Source organism: Schistocerca cancellata, chromosome 4, assembly GCF_023864275.1.
Source record: "Schistocerca cancellata isolate TAMUIC-IGC-003103 chromosome 4, iqSchCanc2.1, whole genome shotgun sequence".
NCBI classification, from domain to species: Eukaryota; Metazoa; Arthropoda; class Insecta; order Orthoptera; family Acrididae; genus Schistocerca; species Schistocerca cancellata.
The window spans coordinates 833,058,531-833,071,995 of NC_064629.1; the positions used below are offsets into that span (position 1 = coordinate 833,058,531).

Here is a 13,465-nt window from a genome sequence, read left to right on the forward strand (position 1 = left end):
AACAAGTGTACTGTGACCTACTTCCTTTGTTTTCGGACTGCATTTCCTTAGGATTCTTCCAATGAATCTCAGTCTGGCATCTGCTTTACCGACGATTAATTTTATATAGTCATTCCATTTTAAATCACTCCTAATGCCTACTCCTAGATAATTTATGGAATTAACTGCTTCCAGTTGCTGACCTGCTGTATTGTAGCTAAATGATAAAGGACCTTTCTTTCTATGTCTTCGCAGCACATTACACTTGTCTACATTGAGACTCAATTGCCATTCCCTGCACCATGCATCAACTCGTTGCAGATCCTCCTGCATTTCAGTACAATTTTCAATTGTTACAGACTCTCGATATACTACAGCATCATCCGTAAAAAGCCTCAGTGAACTTCCGATGTTATCCACAAGGCCATTTATATATACTGTGAATAACAACAGTCCTACGACATTCCCCTGCGGCACACCTGTAATCACTCTTAGTTCGGAAGACTTCTCTCCATTGAGAATGACATGCTGTGTTCTGTTATCAAGGAACTCTTCAATCCAATCACACAACTGGTCTGATAGTCCATATGCTCTTACTTTGTTCATTAAACGACTGTGGGGAACTGTATCAAAAGCCTTACAGAAGTCACTTACAGAAGTCAAGAAACACGGCATCTATCTGGGAACCCGTATCTATGACCCTTTGAGTCTGTGGACGAATAGCGCGAGCTGGGTTTCACACGATCATCTTTTTCGAAACCCATGCTGATTCCTACAGAGTAGATTTCTAGTCTCCAGAAAAGTCATTATACTCTAACATAATGTGTGTTCCAAAATTCTACAACTGATTGACATTAGAGATATAGGTCTATAGTTCTGTACATCTGTTCGATGCCCCTTCTTGAAAACCGGGATGACCTGTGCCCTTTTCCAATCTTTTGGAATGCCACGCTCTTCTAGAGACCTACCGCTGCAAGAAGGGGGGCCACAGGTTCCTTCGCATACTCTGTGTAAAATCGAACTGGTATTTCATCAGGTCCAGCGGCCTTTCCTCTTTTGAGTGATTATAATTGTTTTTCTATCCCTCTGTCATCTATTTCAATATCTACCATTTTGTCATATGTGTGACAATCCAGAGAAGGAACTACAGTGCAGTCTTCCTCTGTGAAACAGCTTTGGAAAAAGACATTTAGTATTTCGGCCTTTAGTCTGTCATCCTCTGTTTCAGTACCATTTTGGTCACAGAGTGTCTGGACATTTTGTTTTGATCCACCTACCACTTTGACATAAGACCAAAATTTCTTAGGATTTTCTGCCAAGTCAGAACATAGAACTTTACTTTCAAATTCGTTGAAAGCCTCTCACATAGCCCTATTCACACTACATTTTGCTTCATGTAATTTTTGTTTGTCTAAAAGGCTTTGGCTATGTTTATGTTTGCTGTGAAGTTCCCTTTGCTTCCATAGCAGTTTTCTAACGCGGTTGTTGTACCATGGTGGCACTTTTCCGTCTCTTACGATGTTGCTTGGCACATACTCATCTAATGCATATTGTACGATGGTTTTGAACTTTGTCCACTGATACTCAACACTATCTGTACTTGAGATAAAACGTTTGTGTTGAGCCATCAAGTACTCTGAAATCTGCTTTTTGTCACTTTTGCTAAACAGAAAAATGTTCTTACCTTTTTTAATATTTCTATTTACGGCTGAAATCACCGATGCTGTAACCACTTTATGATCGCTGATTCCCTGTTCTGCGTTAACTGTTTCAAATAGTTCGGGTCTGTTTGTCACCAGAAGGTCTAATATGTCACCGTCCCAAGTCGGTTCTCTGTTTAACTGCTCAAGGTAGTTTTCAGATAACGCACTTAAAAAAATTTACATATGTTTATGATAGTTTGCAGGTGCTTTATTTTGGAAATCACAAGTAGGTAACCAGCCATCTCATCTAGTGCAACAAGTACATAGCTATCTCTTTTTTTAGTTTATAAAACCAATTTCGAAAGGAAAATCAGAACAAACCTACCTTTTCAAACTAAATAACCACATTAGATCAGAATTATTTTAAACATGTTACATACAGTGAAGTTTTCAAATTCTGAGAAATTTTTAAACATGTTTCTTTCAGTAACTGCTGTTCACCCCCTTTCCTGTATTGATGTTCATTATAATTTAATTTGTTTTTATTATTTGCTTATTTATTCCCCCATCCACATGCGCATCTGACCCTTCACCTCACATTCCTCCCCTTTCTCTTTTCACCTTTTTCTGCTTATTATTCTTTAATTGAATTAATACTTCCACATTTTATCTGCTATTCCTCTTCCTATACATCCTTATGTTCTCTCTGCTACTTCTATCACGTCCGCACTGATACAGGCACTACGTGTACTAATGTTCTACCTCTACCTTAATTTATTCATTCATCCAAGGATCATCTTAAAATGATGTATGATTTGTCATCAAAATACAATGAAAATAAATGGCTGAAAAATACACATACAAACAGCTTATATATGTATGCTTTATGAGGATAGGACAGGGGATCAGCTATGGCCTTGATGAGGGAACCATCCCAGCATTTGCCTAAAATGATTTAGGAAAAGCACAGAAAATCTAAATCAGGATGGCATCGGACAGAGAAAAAACTCCATCCTCCCAAATATGAGTCCAGTGCCTTAACAACTGCACTACCTTGTTTGGTTGGACCCATTTGTACAATATCCTTTTATTCATACAGAATTTACACAAGATAAGTTGTGGTACAAAAATACATTGCTCAAAAGAATTAAAGGGTAACTTTTTTGAAACACGGTCATTTTCCCCCACTGCGACTCACAAGTTTGAAATCTGGCTCAAAGGTGCCTACAACCCTCCTCTGTAATGGTGCGAAAGCATTGTGCCCTTTGACATTGCCCGTGGTCTGGGCCATGTTTCAAATAGCAAGTTGTCAACATATGCGGTGGGGCAGGGGGGGGGGGGGGGGGGGGGGGGAAGCCAAGATCATAAATTCATGTGACGTATAAAGTGAGTTAATGAGGTCATATTGGCACCAAATATCCCCAAAATTCTGTCCAATACTACCATGGACATGTCATGCTATGGCGAGATTGTCACACATGCCTTACTAACATCTCACAGCTACTCTTGACACCTTTGCGATGGATGTCAGAATCGTGATGCCTAGCATTGAAATCATGCAGTTTTCTTATGTGTGACTAAGGAAAACATGTCAGACATACTGCCACTCGAAATAAACATGAAAAGGCCTCTAGAGGTGGGGTCAAGAGCATCAATGAAACTTCCTCTTCCCTTGGGGCTTTTATTTACAAACATTTCCCAAAGAAAACAACAGTTTGCAGCGTGACGTGCAACAGAGTGATATTCTTCACTGTGCCTGACACTGCTGTGTGGCAAAGTGAACTGCAGAAGAGAAAGGTTATTGAATTTGCATTCTTTCTACCAAAGCTTTACAAAACATCAGACTGAGAAATGCTGTACACATTCAGTGTGAAAGTGGTTAATTATGCCATGTATATCTACTAATTTCATTTTGTTTTCTTACAGAGTCTTCTTAATTCTACCTGTCCGGATATCTGAGTGTGTTAAAATGCCTGGTTCTGGGATGCAGGGAGGTGCTCAGGCCTCTGATCAAATCCACCTGGGAAAATAATGATGAGCACCGGCATGCTAGCCAGCCTAGATTTGGTTTTTAGGTGGATTCCAACATGCGACTGGTTGAATACCAGGCTGCTACCTACGTCCCATCTGTTACACGATTTGTAAACATTCTGAAAATGTTCTTACACTTGCACATGAGATAACACTAGATGCAGGTAGATAAGATACACGAATTCCATTCCCGGACGACGTAGCAACATCAGGAAGTGCACCCATCCACCCACTACCGCTAACGATGCCAAATCCAAAATAAGATGCCAACCCCGTGGAGACATGGGACAAGGCCAGGAAGAAGAAGCAGCCTTCTTAATTCTCTCACTTCTTTTCAGTCCTCTAATATATCAATATTTCATCTACATTCAGTGTTATCTATTTTAAATCACTGCAGACATCAGCATATTTTGTAATTTTAGTACATGTGACTATTTTATCTGTCAAATGGACTGTACGGCTCTCACTTTTGAATGATTTTATAATACTTGGGCTTTATGCCCTATGTTAGGGTTTATGATTTCTACATAAGTCCATGCTAATTATTATGGCACAATTATGTCATACATTACTCTATAAATGCAGTCTCCAAATGGCAGAATTTAAATGTTTCATTTAAAATAACACTTACATTGAGATCCTGAGAGCTTTGGGGCATCTAGCAACCAGTCTGATAATGAAAGGTCTTTGTACACAACACTGCGAAAATGTCTGCCACCATTCACATTGTAAGTGCCAACTGCAATGCGTGCAGTTGACATGAACACATACTCATTGCAGCGTTTACACATCTCCCGTAAAACACTTGTTGGAGCTGTAAAATTAGAAGAAACAAATATAAAAGGTAATGTTAAATTTGTATCATATTCTATGGTGTGGCAATATCATTTACATTGATACAGAAAGACAGCTAAAACCACGCTGTTAGGATTACATTTGTTTAATGTGATGTTTTATGGTAATGGAAAGTCTTCAATGGAATATAAATAATGTACAGATTAAATGTAACAACTGACAGTATAGCTGAAGGTATTGACAGGTACATAAAAATTTCAGACAAATTCTTTTTCTGAGCTAACAGAACACACGCAAACGAGCAAGGGAGCATGCGCGCGCGCTCTCACACACACACACACACACACACACACACACACACACACTCTTCCATGGCTACACTGTCCCACCTGATGACATGCTAGCAATGCAACTCTACTGTAGTGAATGGCTGTGATGGATGAAGTGGATGAGAGGAGCAAAGAGATGTATAGTGTGAGGGAGAGTGGGGGAAGTGTGGCAGATAGATGGGAGGGAGATGCAGCAGGTTCACAGGATTGGAAGGTGGTAACAGTGAGCTTGTTCTGGCCACAGACAGGGGGAATTGTGCACAGGTCATGATGATGTGGAGGACTGGATTGGGTGAGGGAGATAGAATAGAAGAAGAGGAAGACTGCAGAGCTGAAGTGGAGTGCAGAATGAGTGAGGAACAAGGGTGGAGGTGGACACAGGGCACAGTGTAGCAGAGATTCCATAATTCTCTTGGCCTCAATCTCCACTAATCCCTTCCCCACAAAGATCTTGAAAAGTAGCCATCTTAGACAGCTTATATACTATGTGATTTGAATATTTAAAATGATGAACCCGATACCTTTTTTTAAATCCTATAATTTGTTATTTCAAAGTCTTGTCTTTAACATGAATTTCTGAGTAAACAATTAAGTTTTGGCTAATTATTTGTGTATTTTGTTACATTTTAAAATTAAAAATTATAATAGGCAAAACCAATCATCTCTGACAAAAATACCCAAGTGCAGGGTAATTCATTGTTCTTAGCAATGTAAAACTGTGGTATCTCATATAAAAATAATCCATGTGACATAAAACCAAAGTATGTACGATTACATTTAATGAGTAATTACTGAATGTGTGTGTACAAGCGAAATAATATGTAAATAATATGAAAAAGATCACATGCTTGTATTAAAGGTCAAATTTATAAAAGAAATTAATGTTAACAATTTTAGTCAAGAATTTAAATATTTTGTCACGAGAAGTCTCTTATAAAGTTGTCCCAATACGATAAAACTGTAACTAAATTTTCAACAAAGCAAGAACTGTTGAAAGACAATAAATTTGATCATGGGTAAGACCACATATCTCAGTGTTATTTCAGACTTTGCCTCAATCAATGTTCCTATTCGGAGAAGATGTAATAAAATTTGAAAGTGATGTACACAAAATTATGTTTTGCACCTTCAGTCAGGCACAAAGTTTTCAGTACCCAAATCATCCCCTTGCTGAGCTGAGGAACTCTGAGGATTTTGGTGTTTGTAAGTGTGCCACTATGCACATAAATTACAGCACTGCATTAGCAGTTAGTTAATATAGTTAACAAGTGCTTAGGTCAGAAACTAATATTCTGAAAAATCTGTAGGACACTAGAGGCAGTGTTCTCCATCCCTGCCCTATGACTCAACAACCTTCTTCACACTACACTCACACCTCTCTCTGCAGTCTCCCTTCTCTTTTGTTCTATCTTCCCTTTCTCACACCCTAATGCGTCTCATCTTGTACTACATACAACTGCTCATGCCTGTGGCCAGAATAAGCTCCCAGGTGCCACATTCCTAATCCATATGTCTTGCCAACTTTCCCAGCTGTCAGCTAGTTTTCCTCAATCACCTATCCTGTTCTCTGCCTTCTTCCTCCCCTAACCCTACCCCTCACCCACTAAAACTGAATGCGGTCAGTCATGAAAATGTGTGTGTGTGTGTGTGTGTGTGTGTGTGTGTGTGTGTGTGTGTGTGTGTGTGTGTGTGAATTCTATTAGCTCTGAAAATGCTACATACATTTTTAGTCTCAGGGGGTAAAAAACATAAAAATGTAATCATCAAAGAATTTGAGGGCAAGGAGAAAATTTCTTAATTTGGCACCCAAATAATTTGTTTCACTTATTTTTTGACATGGTCCCATTTTAAATCAGGACACTTTGTGCAACATTTTCCTAATGAGTAGTCTCCATCCCATATGTGTTATTCTGGGAGGTCTGCAAAACAAATATCTACATCTATATAGATACTCTGCAGTCCACCATACAGCATGTGGTGGAGTGTAGCCTGTACCACTACCGTAATGTTCCTGTTCTTCTCGCAAACAGAGCGGAGGACAAACCACTATCTATAAGTCTCCATGTGAGCCCTAATTTCTCATATCTTATCTTCGTGGTCCTTATGCACAATGTATGTTGGTGGCAGTAGAATCATTTTACAGTCAGCTTCAAATGCTGGTTCTCCAAATTTTCTCAATAGTGTTCCTCAAAAAGAATGTCACCTTCCATCCATGGATTCCCACTTGAGTTCCCAAAACATGTTCGTAACACTTGGGTGTTGTCTGAATCTACCCATAACAAACCTATCATCCCGCATCTGAACTGCTTCAATGTCTTCTTTTGATCTGACTTGGTAGAGATCCCAATCACTCAAGCAGTACTGAAGGACAGGTTGCACTCGCATCCTATATGCGGTCTCCTTTGCAGAAGAACCACACTTTCCTAGAATTCTCCCAATAAACCAAAGTTGACCATGTGCCTTACCTACCATAATCCTCACATGCTCATTCTATTTCATATCGCTTTGTAACATTATGCCCAAATATTTAAATTACATGACTGTGCCAAGCAAGACACTAGTAATGCTGTAATCAAACATTACGGGTTTGTTTTTCCAACTCATCTGCATTGACTTACATTTTTCTACATTTAGAGCTAGCTGCCATTCATCACACCAACTAGAAATTTTGTCAAGTAATCTTGTATTCTCCTACAGTCACTCAAATTTGACACCATATCATATGCCACAGCATCCTCAGCAAACAACCAAAGATTGCTGCCCACCCTGTCTGCCAATTCTTTTATATACAAAGAAAATAACAGCGGGCCTATCACAATTCCCTGGAGCACTTCTGATCATACCCTTGTCTATGATGAAAACTCGCCGTCGAGGACAACACACTGGGTCCTATAGCTTAAGAATTCTTTGAGCCACTCACATGTGTGTGAACATATTTTTTTAACAGCCTGCAATGGGGCACAATGTCAAATGCATTCTGGAAATCTAGAAATAAGGAATCGGCCTGTTGCCCCTCATCCACAGTTCACAGTACATCATGTGAGAAAAGGGCAAGCCAAGTTTTGCACGAGCGATGCTTTCTAAAATCATGCCGATTCGTGGATGTACGATTCTTGGTCTCAAGAAAATTTATTACACTTGAACTGAGAATGTGTTCAAGGATTCAAAGCAAACCTATGTGAGGGATATTGGTCTGTAATTCTGTGTGTCTGTTCTTTTGCCCTTCTTATACTCAGGAGTCAGCTGCACTTTTTCCAGTCACTTTGGTCTTTGCGCTGGGTGAAACATTCACAGTAAATGAAAGCAAGATAAGGGGCCAGTCCTGTAGAGTACTCATTGGGTAACCAAATTGTGATTCCATACATACCTGGTGATTTATTTGTTTTCAACTATTTCAGGTATTGCTCTACGTCAGTGATGCTTATTACTATGTCATCCATACAGGGGCCTGCTTGATGGTCAAACGATTATACATTTGTATAATTCTTCTGTGGGAATGATTGCTTAAACATGTAATTTAAAACTTTGGATTTCATTTTGCTGTCTTCAACTTCCACACCAGACTGATTCACAAGTGACTGGATGGAAGCCTTAGACCCACTTAGCAGTTTTACATAGGACCAAAATTTTCTTGGGTTCTCTGCCAGACTTTTTGCTAATGTATGACTGAGGTAGTTATTGTATGCATCGTACATCAATCTATCCACAGATGCATAAATCTCTACTAATCTTTGCTTGTCATCATGTGCATGTTCTCTTTTGAACTGAGAGTGCAACAGCCTCTGCTTCCTCAGCAATTCTGAATCTTGCCATTAAACCATAGTGGGTCTTTTCTGTCCTTATCTACTTACTAGGCACATAATTCTCCAGGCCACAATTCACAATCTGCTTAAACTTTGCCCATAATTCCTATAAGTCCATCCTACTGGAATTAAGTGATGTCATTTCACTGTCTAAGTGCGATGCTAACAACTGATTATCTGCTCTTTCTAGCAAAAACACTCTCCTAGCCTTCTTAAACAAATTATTAACTTTCTTAACCATAGTTCCTATAATGACATCATGATCGCCAATACTCATTTCTGTACTTTCAATTACGTGGGCTGCTCAACTAATTGCTCAAGACAGTTTTCAGAAAATGTGTTCAACAGCACTTTGCAAGACTGTCTGTCTGTACCCCCTGCAATGAATACATAGACATCCCAGTCTATATTTGGTAGGCTAAAGTTGCCTCCAACTACCACTGCATGATCTGGATATTTACACACTACTGACCATAGACTTTCTATGAATGACACTAGACTGTCACACCAGGATCAGGTGGCTAAAAAAACGTCCAACAATCAACTCTGTTTCACCTAAAACTGTTATACGCGACCAGGTTACTTCACTGTCAAAGTCAACTCTGACCTCAACAGAGACACTACTTTTGTCAACTGCAATGAGCGCTCCCCCTCCTATGGCCTCTACTCCATCTTTGTGATATACATTCCATGACTTGCTTAATATCTCAGAGCTTTCTACTTTGGCTTTCAGCCAGCTCTTGATCTCAAGAATAATTTGATCACAAGAACTTTCTTGGATGGCAATAAATTTGGAAACTTACTTACAAATATTTAGACAATATTTAGACAAAATTTTGACAGTTGAGGTATTTTTAATCTAAACATGGTCTGACTTCCATTGCTGCATATCTACAACTGCCATAGTGTCTTGATTGTACCCGTAATGTTTTCTAGCCACAATTCTTTTATATATGAAAATAGGTGGAAGTTGGAAGGTGTCAAATATGGCCTCATTTTTCAAATTCTTGCTGAAGCACCTTTGTGGCCAATTCAACATCCTGATGAAGGCTTCGTGTCATATGTTTTTACGTACAGATGGTACACAAGCCTGATGTAATATTCACCAATTACAATTTTAGTTAAATGAGAAGACAATCCACTGCCATGATTCCTCTTATTTCTGGCACGAAGGGACACACACACATCTCATCTGTAGTTATATAGTCCAGGCAAACAGTAACCTCACCTAGAAAGTTTTGGAAATTCATTTTTTATGTTTTGAATATGGTTATTACAAATTTTAACTTGGAAACATCAAATCATCCTCGTAAATACAAAAAAGTTTAAATGAAGTCACAAAATTTCAGTTCTCTTCCTCATAAAAGGAAAAGGATGCATTTTCAAGTAAGACCATTCAATAATGTTGGATACCCATAACTTTTGTGAAGCATAAGTCTTTCAGAGCCAATTTAAGGCAGGGATACATAAAGAAATCTGCCAGTGCCCAATCTGAAGAATAAGGAAGGTGCTGAAAAACAGCCATATTTCGTTGAGAGAGAAAGCTGAATGTGTGGATCCCACTGTGCAGATGCATCTTGTGGAGGTAATTCCACTATCCACTCTGACTTGCTGGACAAATTGCAGCAACCATTTCAAAACTCCCTCGTAAACTTTCACATTGACAGTTCGACCTTTGGGTAGAAATTAACAAAAGGTGATCATCATCATCATCATCATCATCATCATCATCATCATCATCTTATTATTGGATCCTGTCAACCAATTTTTCTTGGGAGGCAAGGAAGATGACGAATATCATGCCACTGGCAGTTGCTTGGTCTCTGGACCATACCTGTAGTATCAGGACTCATCTCCTGTAATGATGGTTTCCAAAAACTGCAGATTCCGGTCAGAAATTTAGACAAAATTTCCAGATATTTTCACTTGAGTTTCCTACTGCTCATCTGTCAGTGTGTGTGGTACAAGCCAGGCACCAATCTTCTACTGTTTTTAAATGTTCATCAACAACAGTGCTTACACAGTCTTTGCTCATCTTCAACTCTTCCACTATCATTCTGAAATAAAGCTGCCATTCATCCGCAAGCATCCATCACCCTTGTTCGATATTTTCTGGCATTGCGCGTGATGATGGTTGACCTGAATGCGCTGCTCATCCTTGGCACCTTCCTTTCAATTTCTAAAGCATTTAAACCATTCAAACACAAACTTTTTTCTCACTGCTTCAACACCATACACTTGCACCAACATTTCATGATTTTCTATCTCCATTTCCCATAACTTGAAGCAAAAATTCATGTTACCACATTGTTCCATTTAACAATGACAAGAGTTCTTATACTGGCTACTTTACCTTGTTTGCAGTGTGCACCGCTGCTTCACTTCAGTGATGTGCACAATAGGGGCACTTGTCAACATCTCTTTCAATGCGAATGTGTGGACACCCATCCTACACAGTGTGGTTTCTAACATAGGATACAATTCATCGAACTTTAAAGACATTCCTTGTATGTACAGGGTAGTTACAAGTGCAACTACTCCCATAGGTCCAGTGTGGGCTGTAATTATCACATGGCAGCAAAACATAGCAGATATTCTAAAGTGCTTACGCAGAACCGATTTACACTGGCTATCAACTAGTTCCAATTTTGGTGACCAGGTGCAAATCTGGCACTGTGAGTGCAAGAAAAACGTATAGAAACATTTCCATATCGAGTGGATTAGGAATGGGATGTGGGCAGAAAAGGTCAAACAAGTGAGAAAGGCATGGGTTGATTTTATTATTAACCGTCACTTACACTATTTGTTCAATAGGAGCACTGGAGACATTGACAAGATCATGTACCATGCCAGATTTGCACCTGGTGGTCTAAATTGGAACTTAGTTTTTTCCAGTGTTCATCAGTTCCACATTAATGCATTAGCATATCTACCAAGTTTCACTGCCATATAATAATTACAGAACACACTGGACCCCATGAGTAACTGCACATTAATTATACCCGCACAGTATACAAGGTGTGATCAACAAATAATGGGAGTTTTTGTTTTCCTTAAAGAATCTTCACTTATTCATGAACATCAACATTGTTCCCTTCAAAGTAATTTCCCTCAGATATAACACACTTGTGAGCACTTTTTCCTATCTTGGAAGCACTTCAGGAACTCACTATTCATTATCGTGTTCGGTGCCTTCAGCAACTGTTTCTATCTCAAAAATGGTGGCAAAACTATGTCCTTTCATGGTTCTCTTCAGCCTTAGGAATACAATGAAGTTGCAGGGGACCATGTCTGGCAAATACAGTGGCTGAGGCAATGCAACCTCCCTCTCTCTCTCTCCCTCTCTCTCTCTCTCTCTCTTTTGTCAAAAAATCATGAACATGTATTGAGGTGTGAGTGGGAACATTATCATGATACAATTTCCATGAGTGGCTTTGCCACAATCCTGGTTGTTTTCTTCGGGTGGCTTCACACAAACACCACATAACTTACAGGTAGTATTCCTTATTGATAGTACGGCCATACAAAAGGAACTTGTGATTCACTCTCCCATTGTAATATAAGAAAACAGTAGACCATTCACATGTGATAGAACTTGTTAAACTTTTTTTGGCCTGTGCTCTTCAGGCATTTTCCATTTGGATGATTGGGCCTTGTTTTGGATGTTGTACCCATTATACCTGTTGTCGACTTCATTCAGCAATTCCTGAACGATGTCTACACAATGTCATTTTTTGTGGTCAAAGTCCAATTTCAGAACAAATTTTGCTACTATACATTCCATGTCCAAAAATGCTCAGCATGAGCCAAAGAATATGCCAACATCATTAGCAACCTCCCTGATGGTAATTCAGCAATTTTCCAGAACTATTTTCTTCACTTCTTCCACATGAATGTCATTAAGTGCCAGAGTGTCCAGGATGGTCATCATCTTCAACATCTTCTCGACCCTCTTTGAATGTTAGTGCCAATTATAAACTCTTGTCTTACTCATAGTAGATTCGGTCAAAAGCCAAAGTCAATATTTTGAATATGGTGCTGCACTTTGTTCCATTTTTAATGCAAAATTCAATGAAAATTCTTTGACCCATCTTATTTGAAAGTAAAAATCCACCACGCACTCAAAAACATGTACAATCTTTTTGACTATCAACAATAAACTAAATATTCAAAACATCTGAAAATGCAAACATACATCAGAAACATGTGTACCAACAAGATGAAAATCAATTTAGAAAATTGGCTGTGAAACACCCGCGAAATTAAAAAATTCCTTTTACTTTTTGATCATACCTTGGATAAAATAGGAAAAACATTTTATGTAGAAAAGAAAGATTACATCACAGGAAATACATGTTTAAATCAAAGTATTATTGGTGTGTTTATTCTGGAAGTTCCAAGAAGCTAGAGTTATTCTACACCCTCTGCTCACTTGCAAAAGGCATAAACAGTGCTCAATAGTTTTATCAGACCTTCATTTTAGTGATTTGCAGGGTATGGATGTAGGTGTAGGTGCAGGAGCAGATGTAGGTGTAGAAAGTGGAGGAAAGCTCGAGGAATCAAACAAAAGCATCCCATCAGCAGACCTAGTGTGGAGCTTGCAATACACAGGCAGAGACATAAGTAGAGGGAGCAAGTGAATAAGAGCAAAGGATGTAGTAGGTTTGGGGGAGGGGGGGGGGGGGGGAACTGTGCCTCCCAGCTCATTATTGTAATGAGTGCTTGTTCCAAAATGATGCCCCAGACAAAGAAAATCATTAGGCTCAATTTCTAGGGAATTTAGTTCTGTTTAATTTAGTATTGAGTGATGTTAATCAAAAAGTATGTTGTCTTCGTGTTATGAGAAAAAAGAGAAGAAAATGGATTTTATCCAAGAAAAATTGTG

The 13,465-nt window shown here is 38.9% G+C and overlaps 1 protein-coding gene across 1 annotated transcript in view; it reads right to left on the reverse strand.

Annotated features, from left to right (window-relative positions):
• LOC126184900 (synaptojanin-1) overlaps window positions 1–13,465 on the reverse strand; it is a 133,369-nt gene that overhangs the window by 46,297 nt on the left and 73,607 nt on the right. The window contains exon 11 of the mRNA XM_049927547.1: window positions 4,285–4,467. Coding sequence (XP_049783504.1) covers window positions 4,285–4,467 — 183 coding nt within the window. The remainder of the gene's footprint in view (window positions 1–4,284; window positions 4,468–13,465) is intronic.